This window comes from Schistocerca americana, chromosome 10 (assembly GCF_021461395.2).
Source record: "Schistocerca americana isolate TAMUIC-IGC-003095 chromosome 10, iqSchAmer2.1, whole genome shotgun sequence".
Lineage (NCBI taxonomy): Eukaryota > Metazoa > Arthropoda > Insecta > Orthoptera > Acrididae > Schistocerca > Schistocerca americana.
Genome location: NC_060128.1, coordinates 112,218,546 through 112,233,422, shown reverse-complemented (window position 1 = coordinate 112,233,422; position 14,877 = coordinate 112,218,546). Strand labels below are relative to the sequence as shown.

The window sequence follows — 14,877 nt, the reverse complement described above, 5'->3', positions numbered from 1 at the left end:
TCACTGCTGGTTGTCAGGTCGTATCCCACCGCCGCCTGAGGCGTCTTCAGACACGTCTTCGCTGGTCATTGGAGCCTCAGTTCGAAGCATGACTCATCACTGAACACCATGCTGCTCCGGTCAAAGAGATTCCAGGCGGAAGGTGTGTCTGGCGCGCTCCGGACAGCAGTGGTATGCCAATGTGACTGCCCTTCATGGCAAGCCATCCTGGGCTTACACGTCTGCAAGATAACGCCAGCGCACACGGCGCGTGTTCCTGCTGCTTGTCTTCACGCTTGCCAAACCCTAACTTGTTCAGCAAGATCGCCGTATCTGTCCCCAGTTAAGATCGTTTGGAGCATTATATGCTTCCAGCCATCTCAGGATTTTGTGATCTAATGCGTCAACTGGGCAGAATCTGGTACAACAATCATATCAATCGATGCCAATCCTAATAACTGCTAGCATAAGGGACAGCAGTGGATCAACGCGTTATTGACTTGCTCAGTTTCTGGAGCTGTTTCTTTTGAATAAATCATCCTATTTTCCTGGAATCGTAATCATTTTTTTGTCTGTACATATACTTCACATCTACCGATTCCGTCCCATTCGGATAATTGCTTCATGGTGCGTCGCTTTTTTTTCTTTAGAGTGTACGATGGCGCATTGCTGCTGCGGCGCACTTCCACCAACTCAGCATGGAGTGTGTCGGCGTTATCCTCTGTCTAATGCTTGAAACGAATTACCTCAAGATGTTCTACGTTTTAAACAGGCTGCGCCATTTCATATCGGCTGCTTTAGTTGCAAACTACGGTAATGTGGCAGGAAGGTTTCAGTGTGTACCAGGAATGCAGATCCAGGTATGTATCTCTAACCAAGCAACATAGTAATTATGTAAATTTATTTTCTTGTGGTAATTTAAACTTCATGACCACCGCTTGTAACAGTAGACTTTCACCGAGGATCATGCACACTCAGATTAAATGAAATACAGTAATACCTAGATTACAGACTCAGAAATCATACACAGTTTTGTAATCCTAATCGTTACCGTTATCTTGTAGACAAGAATGCCGGTTATTCGTCTGTTACAACTGAATTTTGTATTGTTTTCAACCAAATACATTTCATATAATTGTTTAAGTCCATTTCTGGGAACTAAAAAGAAGTGATTGCTTGTCAAACTTTAAATGTGCAAAGTGTGCAAAACTTAAGGAGAAAAGTAACTTTCGAATAGTGTGTCACTGAGAAGTAACACAGCTCGATCAGTCTTGCACCACACATAGAAAGAACTGCTACACTGTAGTGCAGAAGGTAAAGGAAGGAAATACGCAATGGGACCAACAGAAATGACACTTTTATTCAAAGACAGTAATTACACTGAAGCCACCGTGATTTATGATGGTCTCCTGGACATTAAACTAGGCGAGACACGGTTCTTAACAGACTGGAATGAACGCTCCCACGTTGGCCACAAGCTTTGTACGGAGTTCCATCCCTCCATCACAGCGCTTGACAACTGCTGGATGGTCACTGGTACATGTCGACTTGCTGCAGTACGTCTCCCCAAAGCATCTATCAACTGCTCTATCACATTTGAGTGGGGGGAAAACGTGATTCAGTCCATTCACCGAATATCCTCTCGTTCCAAAAGCCCCTCTACGTGCGCCATCTGATGCAGTCGCTCACTGCCATCTAGTCTGGGCACGATGCTCTCCTGAGAAAATGCACAAGGGGGGGGGGGGGGGGGGGGAGTATGGTGTCAGAATAACGATAACAGAAAGGTGTCACGTGTTCGAAGATTTGGAGGTCATTATGTCGATGCAACGTTATGAATCCCCACACCATAGCGTTTGGACCACCAAAACGATCATGTTTGAGACTGTTCCTGGGAGCTTTACGTGTTAAAACCTCTCACCGTATCAGATTACGTTCAGCACTGTGGAATGTGATCATTTTGGCGTTCCAGTGCTATGGTCTAAGAGTGCATAACGTTGTATGGGCTTAATAACCTTCAAATCTTTTAACACCGTACTCTCAGATGTCAGAGTTACGGCCCTGACTTGATTTAAATGAATGACGTTGAGCGACCCCATCGAATGCGCAGGTTTTGGCGAATGGACTGGCCTGCCCATTCCGCCGACTTAAGCCTCATCGAGCACATGTTGGATGAGTACTCCAGCACGTCCAAATACACCGATCCAGCAGTTGTTACCCGTGCTGGTGGAGGAATGGAACGTCCTACAACAACAACTCCTTAACAATCTTGTGGCCAGCACGGCAACACGTCGCAGAGCATGCACTCTCGTCTGTGGTCGTCATACATCCTATTAACAACTGCGTCCCACCTTCTGCAACGTCCAGGGGACCATCGTACCTCGCAGTGACTTCAGTGTAACTATTGTCTCTGAATAAAAGTTCGTCTCATTGCGTAACCTGTAACAGTTCTTTCTAAGTATGGTTCAAGTTTCATCGAGCTATGTTACTTGGTAGTATATAACCTGTACAGAAAATTGGAATAGAAATAAACATAAATATCATTTCCGCCCTTTTTAATGCTCACGGAAACCACACATTGCATGTTGTACCACCACACAGTGAGACCTTCAGAGATGGTGGTCCAGATTGCTGTATACACGGGTACCTCTAATACCCAGTAGAACGTCCTCTTGCAATGATGCATGCCTGTATTCGTCGTGCCATACTATCCACAAGTTCATCAAGGCACTGTTGGTTCAATTTGTCCCACTCCTCAACGGCGATTCGGCGTACAACCCTCAGAGTGGTTAGTGGGTCACGTCGTCCATAAACAGCCCTTTTCAATCTATCCCAGACATGTTCGATAGGGCGCATGTCTGGAGAACATGCGATGACGTTATCCTGAAGGAATTCATTCACAAGATGTGCACGATGGGGGCGCCAATTGTCGTCCATGAAGACGAATGCCTCGCAAATATGCTGCCGACATAGTTGCACTATCGGTCGGAGGATGGGTTTCACGTATCGTACAGCCGTTACGGCACCTTCCATGACCACCTGCGGCGTACGTCGGCCCCACATAATGCCATCCCAAAACCGCAGGGAACCTCCACCTTGCTGCACTCGATGGACAGTGTGTCTAACACGTTCAGCCTGACCGGATTGCCTCCAAACACGTCTCCGACGATTGTCTGGTTCAATGCATATGCGACACTCATCGGTGAAGACAACGTGATGCCAATACTGAGCGGTCCATTCGGCATGCTGCTGGGCGCATCTGTACCTCGCTGTATGGTGTCGTGGTTGCAAAATGGACCTCGCCATGGACTTCGGGAGTGAAGTTGCGCATCATGCAGCCTATTGCGCACAGTTTGAGTCATAACACGACGTCATGCGGCTGCACGAAAAGCATTATTCAACATGGTGGCGTTGCTGTCATGGTTCCTACGAGCCATAATCCGTAGGTAACGGTCATCCAGTGCAGTAGTAGCCCTTGGGCGTCCTGAGCGAGGCATGTCATCGACAGTTACTGTCTCTCTGTATCTCCGCCATGTCCGAACACCATCGCTTTGGTTCACTCCGAGACGCCTGGACACTTCCCTTGTTGACAGCCCTTCCTGGCACAAAGTAACAGTCAAAGAGAGTGTATCGGTGAAACAATATCCACAGTCAACGTCTGTCTTCAGGAGTTCTGGGAACAGGGGTGCCGGGGTGATGCAAAACTATAAGCGGATTCCATACAGGAGGCTATAAATGAAAATGAAAATATGCAAAGTGAACGATTCACAAGCTACGATAAAATGGAATCTAAAAAAATGTAAAACATAAATATATCAAAAGCAAATGAACCAACCACTCTGACCACAGCGCCACCAGCCCCACAATCTCTCCCCAACCAAACATCCAACAGCACTGACACTCCCATGATCCCTCAACCCATCTACTAGACAGGTCAAGAGTAGAGTGAACAGTACGGTTATGGCATGCAATTAACTGAAGCCTTTATCAAAGAAATTTTAGTCCCATACTGCTTCCACAACAGCCCACAGCATTCATTGAGAGATACAAAAGTAACTGCTCGCTCTACGTAGTTAGTTGTAAGTGATACGAAATTCAGCTGCCAAAAAGGAGTAACTTCTTCTTACTTATAAGAAAATTAACTGGATTATTATACGGAATTTAATATGGTTAAGTTGTAGACAATACGATCTGAATGTACGATATTAATTCTGTTTCTCTTGGTCGTGATTCGTAACTCAAACTAGTAAGACCTTGAGTCTTTCAAGAATCGAGCTCCCCTGTATAAAACAAATCCAAACGTCTGATTACTTTAGAAATGAGTTAATTTGTTAAATGTTTGACTTTAAGCGTGTAAGCGAGATCGCGCTTAAGAAAGCTTTAAAATTCTGCTCAAAGTTTGTTGGAAGCCGCTAATTGGTCTCATCATGAAACACTGGGTAAGTATAGTGTGGGTAACTTGCGCTACGTTTTAAGCAAAAGTTAGTTTTTCACGCACCTCAATATCTATGACGTCTTATCTCCTGAACTGCGTGTCGTACAATGACAAAATTTCGCAGGTACATTCATTGGTATATGTGAATACTGTTTGCAAAGTGTATTGGGAATAGAGGTAGTAGTAAAGAAGTAATACATTAAAACGTAATGCTGGATACGGCAGTTTTACTGCATGAATAGCGAAAATGTAGTGTCCGATAAACTTCATTTCCTTTCATCATTTTGTGGAGATGTCAGCGTTGAAAAGTTTCAGAATGGTTTTAAACTATGTCTAAAGTTTGTTGTAGGTCGCTAAGTGCTCTCATACTCAAATACTCGATGAATAAAGTCCGGGTATTTGTGTGCCGTCAGTTAGGCTGCCTCAAGAGAAACTCACGGTTTCTAACTGTAATAGTTACCTTATTGAGTTAAGCTTTTAACATAAATCTCTATGTCTTAACGGGAAGACTATTAAAGAATTTTAATTTTTTTAAATTCGGCCAATAGTTATGAGAAATATTGAAAATAAAATTTTGTTGCCCCTGAAGCTTATGGATAGGCAACCTGCAACTCTAAGTGTGTTCCGGTACATTGCTTAGCAATACAGATTGTAGATGGGGCCAGGAGCCACAGGTTGTTTCTTTTTTTTTCCTTATTTTACATCTCCCGTTCCTCCCAGGCAAATATGCCAGTTGGCTCTGAATGGGCCAGTGGTAGTCCCAGTTGGATCTCGTTGCTTTTTCCGTCTGAAGGGAATGCTGAAGCATCAACTGACGCAAAATAACTGCAAGTACTAAGAACACTAAGGAGTAGTTTGGAAAGGGATTAAAATTCAGGAAAATCATACAAAAATATTTAAGGTTTGACGACGATATTACAGTTTTGACAGAGACGGAAACGGACTAGGAAGATCATCTCAAAGGAGTGGATAGTGTCTTGAAAACACGTAGTAAGGGGAACATCAATGAAAGTAAAGCAGGGATAATGGAATGTAGACGAATTTTAAAAAAGCGTAGCTGAGGGATCTAGATGAACTGAAATAATATATCGTGTGGCTAAGTCCTCCTGTCGGGTAGGCCGGCCGCCTGGCGCGAGTCTTTATAGTTGACGCCAATTCGGTGGCTTGCGTGTCGATGAGGATGATATGATGATGAAGACAATATAACACCCAGTCCACGAGCGGCAAAAATCTCCGATCCAGCCGGGAATCGAACCGCGCCCCTTGCATGGCATGCTGCCGCGCTAACCACACAACTATCAAGGCGGACAGGGAATTAGATGAGGGGGATGAGGCAGTGAAAGTAGTAGAAGGGTTTTGTTATTTACGGAGGCAAAATAACTGGCGTTGGCAGAGTTGTGGAGGATATGAAACGCAGACTTGCAATAGTAAGAAAAGTTTTTTTCTGAAGACGCGAAACTTGTTAACACCTAATTTACATTTTAATGTTTGGAATCTTTTCAGGAAGTGTTTGGAGTGTAGCATTGTATGAGAATGAAACACGTAATGTAAAATGTAGCAACATACAAGAAGAGAATAGAAGTTGTGGAACACTGCGCTACAGAAGATTTCTGGAGATTAGAATGGAGGTCGAGCTACTAGTGAAGAAGTATTGAATACAATCGGCGAGAAAAGACACGAGATGTGGCCATAAAATAAGGGGGCTGCTGCTATCATAGAGTAAGCACGCATGCGCCAAAGGTGAACGGCCAATAGCTGTGAAACGTGAAGCCTTCTCAGTCGAATGCAACATCTCTAATGTTTGCAGACAAATCAGTGTGGCCGTAAATTCATTTTCATAAAAGATGTCATTTTGTTTGTAAACTCCAATCCATGAGTTGGCAGCGGCCAACTTCACAGGGAGCGGAAAAACCTCGAATCAAGATTCAAAGAGACGATGATGGTATTTTTTAATATTCATGGAACTGTGTGTCTTCACTGGTTTCCTGAAGGTCAAGCTAATAGATATTACTACCTTGAAGTTTTCGCTCAACTTCGTGAGAAAATGAGCGAAAAACGACCCGAATTGTGGAAGAACAAGTCATGGGTTCGGCATCAAAACAACGCGAAGTACATCATCCCAGGTCACACCACCCACCTTATTCGCCTGACATACACCGTGTGACTTTTATCTATTCCCATGGTAAAATTTGCACTAAAAGGGACAAAATTTCATCTCGTTGAAACAGTTAAAGCAAAAGCACGCGCAATCAAGGAGCTCACAGACGAAGACTTCCATCACTGTTTCCAACAATGGAAAGTTCGCATGGAACGCTGTAGGGATAGAGGAGGGGAGTGTATTGAGATTAGCAATAAATAACTAAATATGTATGTTTTTGAAATAAAATGCTTTACAGCAATAGTCCCGTTATTATATAGCTACAGCACGTTACGGCACACATCATGAGCAGAAGAAGGGATAGCCTGACAGGTTCAAAATTATTCAAAAATGGCTCTGAGCACTATGCGACTTGAATTCTGAGGTCATCAGTCGCCTAGAACTTAGAACTAATTAAACCTAACTAACCTAAGGACATCCCACACATCCATGCCCAAGGCAGGATTTGAACCTGCGACCGTAGCGGTTGCTCAGTTCCAGACTGTAGCGCCTAGAACCGCACGGCCACACCGGCTGGCTGCAGGAACATCCATTGCACTCAACTTATGTGACTGTGTGGTGAGGTTTCACAATCAACATATATGCGTGATATATAATTCATTCGTTTCGTATACATAAGGTGGACAAAGCTATCGAAATACCAAGTGCACAACACATTACCATGCCTAATACGGTGTAGGAAAACCGTTGACATTCAAAGCAGCTTCCAGTCGTCTCAGAATGGATAGACAGGTCCTGTTTGGGATGGATCTGATCAGCCAGAATAGTCACAGAAAGCTTAGCAGCGACGCGACTTTGCAGGGTCCATAGGGTCCATGGATGCCACGATATTGTTGCCCAAATCATCGGCGAACCCCCGCCATATTTCAGTCATGGCATGCAAACGCCGCCGTAAGTTCGAAACAGTATGCAACAAGGTCCATCCGAAAAAAATGATTTTCTTCCATTGCTTCACAGTCCAGATCTTATGGTTTCAGTGCCATGTTTCCCTGTTACACTTTTCGGTTTATTTTTAGATCAGTTTTTGGATCTATCGGACTGTGAGACTAAAGTGTGGGAGCATTACAAAGAGAACACGCTTTGTTACAAAATAAACCTGACAATGTGGCTAATACGAACACAGGTCTCTTACAACTTTCAAGTATTAAACTTATTCACTTGAAAAATAGAAAATAACGCTTTGAAATATTCCCTAACAATGCGTACGTTCATCCAGTCCCGTTCAAACGTTATGTCTGTTAGATTCACGCTGAAGTAATCATTTCTACATTGCGTTTCCACAGTAGGGAAAAGGTAATCACTGATCACGGAAGCCTTTTCATTTATGTTTTACTGTCCATATGTTTCTCCACAAAAATCACTGATTCACAAACATAATACTGTTTCAGCCTTAAATCTCGTAAGTAATCCTGCGAGTCTTTCCGTGGAATAACTGAATTACTGAAAACTTTTCTTCTACGATGCGATATAACACTTTCAACTCTTAATTATCTTTCTAAAAAATTCTTCCCACTATCATATACACTCTAAGAGAAAAAAAGAACGACCCACCGCTAAGGAATTATCTAAATGGCACGGAAATCAGTACCAAAATGGTACTGAAACAGAGGGTGACCGACCAAAGGCCGAAATATTAAGTGTCTTTTTCCAAAGCTGTTTCACAGAGGAAGACTGCACTCTAGATTGTCGCACAGATGACAAAATGGCAGATATAGAAATAGACGACAGAGGGATACAGAAACAATTAAAATCGCTCAAAAGAGGGAAGACCGCTGGACCTGATGGGATACCAGTTCGGTTTTACACAGAGTATGCGAAGGAACTTACCCCCTTTCTTGCAGCGGAGTACCGTAGGTCTCTAGAAGAGTGTAGCGTTCCAAAGGATTGGAAAAGGGCACAGGCCATCCCCGTTTTCAAGAAGGGACGTCCAACAGATGTGCAGAACTATAGACCTATATCTCTAACGTCGATCAGTTGTAGAATTTTGGAACACGTATTACGTTCGTGTGTAATGACTTTTCTGGAGACTAGAAATCTACTCTGTAGCAATCAGCATGGGTTTCGCAAAAGACGATCGTGTGAAACCCAGCTCGCGCTATTCGTCCACGAGGCTCAAAGGGCCATAGACACTGGTTCCCAGGTGGATGCCGTGTTTCTTGACTTCCGCAAGGCGTTCGATACAGTTCCCCACAGTCGTTTAATGAACAAAGTAAGAGCATATGGACCATCAGACCAATTGTGTGGTTGAATTGAAGAGTTCCTGGATAACAGAACGCAGCATGTCATTCTCAATGGAGAGAAGTCTTCCGCAGTAAGAGTGATTTCAGGTGTGCCGCTGGGGAGTGTCGGGGACCGTTGCTATTCACAAATACATAAATGACCTTGTGGATAATATCGGAAGTTCAGTGAGGCTTTTTGCGGATGATGCTGTGATACATCGAGAGGCTGTAATAATGGAAAATTGTACTGAAATGCAGGAGGATCTGCAACGAATTGACACATGGTGCAGGGAATGACAATTGAATCTCAATGCAGACAAGTGTAATGTTCTGCGAATACATAGAAAGAAAGATCCTTTATTATTTAGCAACAATATAGCAGGTCAGCAACTGGAAGCAGTTAATTCCATAAATTATCTGGGAGTAGACATTGGGAGTGATTTAAAATGGAATGATCATATAAAGTTGATTATCGGTAAAGCAGATGTCAGACTGAGATTCATTGGAAGAATCCTAAGGAAATGCAATCCGGAAACAAAGAAAGTTCACAAATTGAGCGAGTCAGTAACACGGTGGTTCTCCTCCCGCTCTTATCAAGCAGTTATTGGGCTTGGCATTGATTCAATGAGATTTTGGATGTCCTCCTCAGCGATATCTCGCCAAATTCTATCCAATTGTCGCATTAGATCGTCAGAATCCCGAGCTGGTTGCAGGGTCCTGCCCATAATGCTCCGAACGTTCTCAACTGGGGCAATATCCGGCGATCTTACTGGCCGAGGTAGGGTTTGGCAAAGCACGAAGATAAGCAGTGGAAACTCTCGCCAGTCTTCCGTAGTCAGTTTGAAGAGGGACTTATCACTGCAGATAATTCTACTCCGGTCAATGAGATTGCAGGCCGAAGACGTGATGCCCCAGACAGCAGTGGTACACCAATATGACTTTCGTCCCCCATACGGCCCGACAGACAGGACTGATGGTCTGGGGTGCATGTCTTTTCATAGAAGGACCCCTGTGGTTGTTCATCCGCTGCTTCGAGAGTTCCAGAAGCCAGTGATAAATAAGGAGTAAAATACTGACATGATACATCTAAGATACCAATACTCCTCACAGTCACGATGGCTCAATACACACTTTCGGCTGCGTTGTGACTTGTGAGTGTTTCTCCGTTTTCCCTATATGAGCCATAAATTTTCGAGACGCTAGCTCTTGAAACACATAAGCTACCTTCGTTACGGGAGCAGCCACTATACGATCACGAACAATTTGCCCAAGTTCGGATTCACTTAGATGCGACAAAATGCACTCACAACTACACAGAATACTGTTCCGATCACGACTGACAATTGAAACGTATTGACGACATTGCACAGTTGCCGTTCGTGGTCAAACACATTTTGAAATCTCGAACGTAACCTCTAAGTAGCTCTTAACCAGATGTGTTCAGAAAGTAAGGGAAATTTTGTAATTTTGCGTGTTGGATAGGCCGATTCGCGTGATTTTTTCCTTTTTGTGTTAGTAAACGTGGTTGGGAGCTATCAGCACAGGATCAGACGTATAGAATATTTAGTCTGTTGTCAGCTGTCAAAAGGGTTACGTCTGTTTTTGGTGGTATCGGTGATAATTTGTTTTCTACAAAAATGGATCAGACGTTTTTTATTAATTTTTGCTATAAGAGAGGGATAAAGTCCAACAAAGTTCAGTAATGTTAAATATAGCTTTTGTTAAGTCTCAGATGAGAAAACAAGGGTTTGTGAGTGGTATAAGACACCGTTCCGCACAAGCGTCTTCTAACGAAACTGCGTGCCTTTGGAATATCGCCTCAGTTGTGCGACTGGATTCGTGATTTTCTGTCAGAAAGGTCACAGTTCGTAGTAATAGACGGAACGTCATCGAGTAAAACAGAAGTTATATCCGGCGTCTCCCAATGAAGTGTTATAGGCCCTCTTTTGTTCCTCATATATATTAACGACATAGGAGACAATCTGAGTAGCCGACTTAGATTGTTTGCAGATGATGCTGTCATTTACCGTCTCGTAAAGTCATCAGATGACCAAAACGAATTGCAGAATGAATTAGATAAGAATCTGCATGGTGAGAAAAGTGGCAATTGACCCTGAATAAGGAAAAGTGTGAAGTTATTCACATGAGTACTAAAACAAATTAGTTAAATTTCGATTACACGATAAGTCACACAAACCTGAAGGCTGTAAATTCAACTAAATACTTAGGGATAACAATTACAAATAACCTAAATTGGAATGATCACATAGATAATGTTGTGGGTAGACAAAACCTAAGACTGCGATTCATTGGCAAAACACTTAGAAGGTGCAACAGGTCTACTAATGAAACTGCCTGCACCACGCTTGTCCGCCCTATCCTGGATTATTGTTGTGCGGTGTGGGATCCGCGTCAGGTAAGACTGGCGGATAACGCGAAAAGTTCAAAGAAGGGCAGCTCGTTTTGGATTACCACGAAATAGGGGATATAGTGTCACAGACAGGATACGTGAATTGGAGTGGCAATCATTAAAACAAAGGCGTTTTCGTTGCGACGGGATCTTCTCCTGAAATTTCAATCACCAGTTTTCTTCTCCGATTGTGAAATAATTCTTTTGGTGCCCACTACATCGGGATAAATGATCATCACGTTAAAATAAGAGAAATCAGGGCTCGCACAGAAAAATTTAAGCGCTCGTTTTTCCCGCGCGGCGTTCGAGAGTGTAAGCGTAGAGAGACAGCTTGAAGGTGGTTCATTGAACCCTCTGCCAGGCACTTTATTGTGAATAGCTGAGTAATCATGTAGATGTAGAAGAAGACAGTGAAGAAGTTAATGATGACGAGCGCCCTGAACGGCCCAGCAAATCATCAACCGATGATATCATGGAAAAACTGAAAGGAATGATTATGAACGATCGCTGAACCACAGTTACAGAAGTCGCTGATGAAGTTGTTATATCAACTGATACATGCCATTAAATTATTACAGATGTTCAGTATATGACAGAAAAGTTTGTTGAATTTCTAACCAGATCAGTGGCGAAAGCAAGTAGCTAAGGAGGAGCCAGATGATAACAACGATGCAGAATTACTGAAACATGTCACAACATGTGATAAAACATGGTTTTATGAATAGGACATCAAAACTAAGACTCATTCGTTCCAGGGGAAGCATTCTGGATCGTGAAGACTGAGAAAAACTCGACAAGTGCTGTCCAGTGTGAAGGTTATGATCACTGTGCCTTTCGATGTTAAAGGCGCACTGCATCAGGAGCTTTTCACATAAGGTCGAACGATCACTAGAAAATGTTGATTACGCTGTTTACGCGAAGCAAGCTGAAAAAAACGCCCTGATTTGTAAAGAAATAATTCACGTCTTTTGGTCAGGCTTCGTTGTTCATTCGTCAGTGCTTGGCTAAAAACAGTACTGTAATTATGACCCAGCCTCCACATTCGCCTGTCGTGGTGCCATCCGACTTTTTTTCTATTACCGAAAATAAAGGAAATCTTAAAAGATCGTCATTTTATAAGAAGAGATGAGACTAAAACTGCCTTGTTGAGAGAGGTAAAAACTTCCACAAAGAACAAGTTTCAGATATTGGCGTAGGTATATAGTATCCAATGAGGACTATTGTGGAGGTTACAACATTGATGTCGATTAATAAATAAAATTATTTTAAAAAAGTCCCATTATTTTATATACACACTTTGTACGTGCAGATAGACAGAAAGAAGTGTCTAACGGTCACTGTTAAATTCTAGTAGCACAGTGAGTTGTATGGTAATTGTGAGTTGTTCCACTAAAGGATACGCATACAGGATGCTGAAAAAGAAAGCGCAGTAGTTTCATTTGATTCACGGGAACGTCCAACAGCTGCCTTCGAATGTAAACTGAACACCTGCTTTTGGTTCCTCGCACTAATCTCAAGTTAGCAGCTTCGCCCATGTGGTCTTTCTTCCAGTTTAAAGATCTCGCAGTCGTTCTACTGCGATGTTTGTTATTTGAATGAAGCGTACGTACCTTGCTGTATTCGGTCAATATCAATTCGATTCATCCACAATACTATGAGGTCCAAGCCTGCAGACACCGACACTAATTACTTGCAGAAGAATGCAAAGACGGGTAGAAGCTAGAACCACGAGGCACAGTAATGAACCTACGACTTCTCTTAGAAGACAGGTTAAGGCAGGCAAGAACACGAGACACAATAATGAACCTACGACTTCGATTCATCCACGATACTATGAGGTCCAAGCCTGCAGACACCGACACTAATTACTTGCAGAAGAATGCAAAGACGGGTAGAAGCTGATCTCGGGGAGTATCATTTTAGGTTCCGGAGTAATGCAAGAACACGAGACACAATAATGAACCTACGACTTCTCTTAGAAGACAGGCTAAGGCAGACTTACGCGTATACCATTTGTGGACTTTTGACAATGTTGACTGGAGTACACGTTTTGAAATTCTGAAGGTAGCAGAGAGCGAAAGGCTATTTGCACAGAAACCAGACGGCAGTTCTAAGAGTCGAGGGGCACGAAAGGGAAGCAGTGGTTCAGAAGGAAGTGAGACAGAGTTGGAGCCTGTCCCTAATGTTATTCAATCTCTAGATTGAGCAAGCAGCAGAGAAAACCAAGGAGTACTCCGAGATGAGGATTAAAGTAGAGAAGCGCATCAAACCAATCTTCGAATACGAGACCACAATATCAACATTTTTTTGCGTATAGTTAGAACACATGATCTCCATTCCAGCTATACTGCTATATAAAGACAAGTCGTAGTTTAACGTTGTTGCAAAAAAATTCGAGAAGTTCTTCAACTATTTACTTCAAATTATTAAACGATACTCTACGAAATGTTCGGACGTACATAGCCTACACATTTTTATATATATGTGGCATATAAATACAGTATGTACTTTATAAATGGGACAGTTCTTGACTTGTTTACTTCAAATTTTTACACAATATTTTAATAAACGTTTGGACAGACACAGGCCAAACATTTACTTAAGATGTACAGTATATAAAATCTATTCTTCTGTATGAAGCAAGACATGATTTAATTTTATCAAAAATCTCAAAAAGTTCTAGACTGATTTACTTCAAATTTCGACAAATTATTCTAATAAACATTTGGACAGATATGGGATATATATTTTTAATATATGTTAATGTATCTACCCTACCATATAAATTTGAGGTGTTATTTAACGTTGTTACCAAAACTCTATGGAAGTTCTTGAATGCTTTACTTCAAGATTTTACATGATACTCTAATAAACATTCGGACAGATGATATAGGCTACATATATATATATATATATATATATATATATATATATATATATATATATATATATATATATATATTAAGTAAATATATGCATAATATATAAAGAGGAAACACTGTTAGCAAAAATGTCAAAGTTCTTGGCTAATTTACTACATACCTAATTATTGGCCGATTTACTTCAAATTTCTACATGATACTCTACAAAATGTTTGGTCAGACATAGATTCCATATTTTTTAAATACTTATTGGATATAAATATATATTTTATATATAAATAGGAAACGCTGTCAGCAAAATTCTCGAAAAAGAGCTTTCTTTGTTTACTCCAAATTTTCACACAATACTCTCATAAAATTTGGAAGGCCGTACTATATATTTTAAACCCATATAATACATAAATATATGTAAAGTGGATTAGGCATATGCTGTTAGCAAAAATCTCAAAAAGTTCTTAATCGATTTACTTCAATTTGTTGCACAATGCTCTAGGCTACATATTTTTTGACCAACACTATACTAGTTTTCTGTTAAAACGAGACTTCGTAACCTACCGATTCACAAATTAAAATCATGCACAAGATTGTCATTGAAGCTGATATCCTCACAGGTCCAGCAGCTAGAAAAGTCTCTCTCGTACCCCATATACCAATGATCCCAACCGATTTACTCATTTGTTTTAAGTGACTTGAGTTCCCAATCAAGGTTTCCTTTGCAGCACCAATAAACAATGCTCAGAGTCGGAGACACGGGTGGGAGAGGAGGTGGACAGAGATGGGGCAGGAAATGAACACAG

At 41.8% G+C, this 14,877-nt stretch overlaps 1 protein-coding gene across 1 annotated transcript in view; it reads left to right on the top strand.

Annotated features, from left to right (window-relative positions):
* Positions 1–14,877, top strand: part of LOC124552285 (CUGBP Elav-like family member 4) — a 205,229-nt gene that overhangs the window by 65,602 nt on the left and 124,750 nt on the right. Inside the window, exon 4 of the mRNA XM_047126562.1 lies at positions 12,383–12,394. Within this exon, the coding sequence (XP_046982518.1) occupies positions 12,383–12,394 (12 nt within the window). The remainder of the gene's footprint in view (positions 1–12,382; positions 12,395–14,877) is intronic.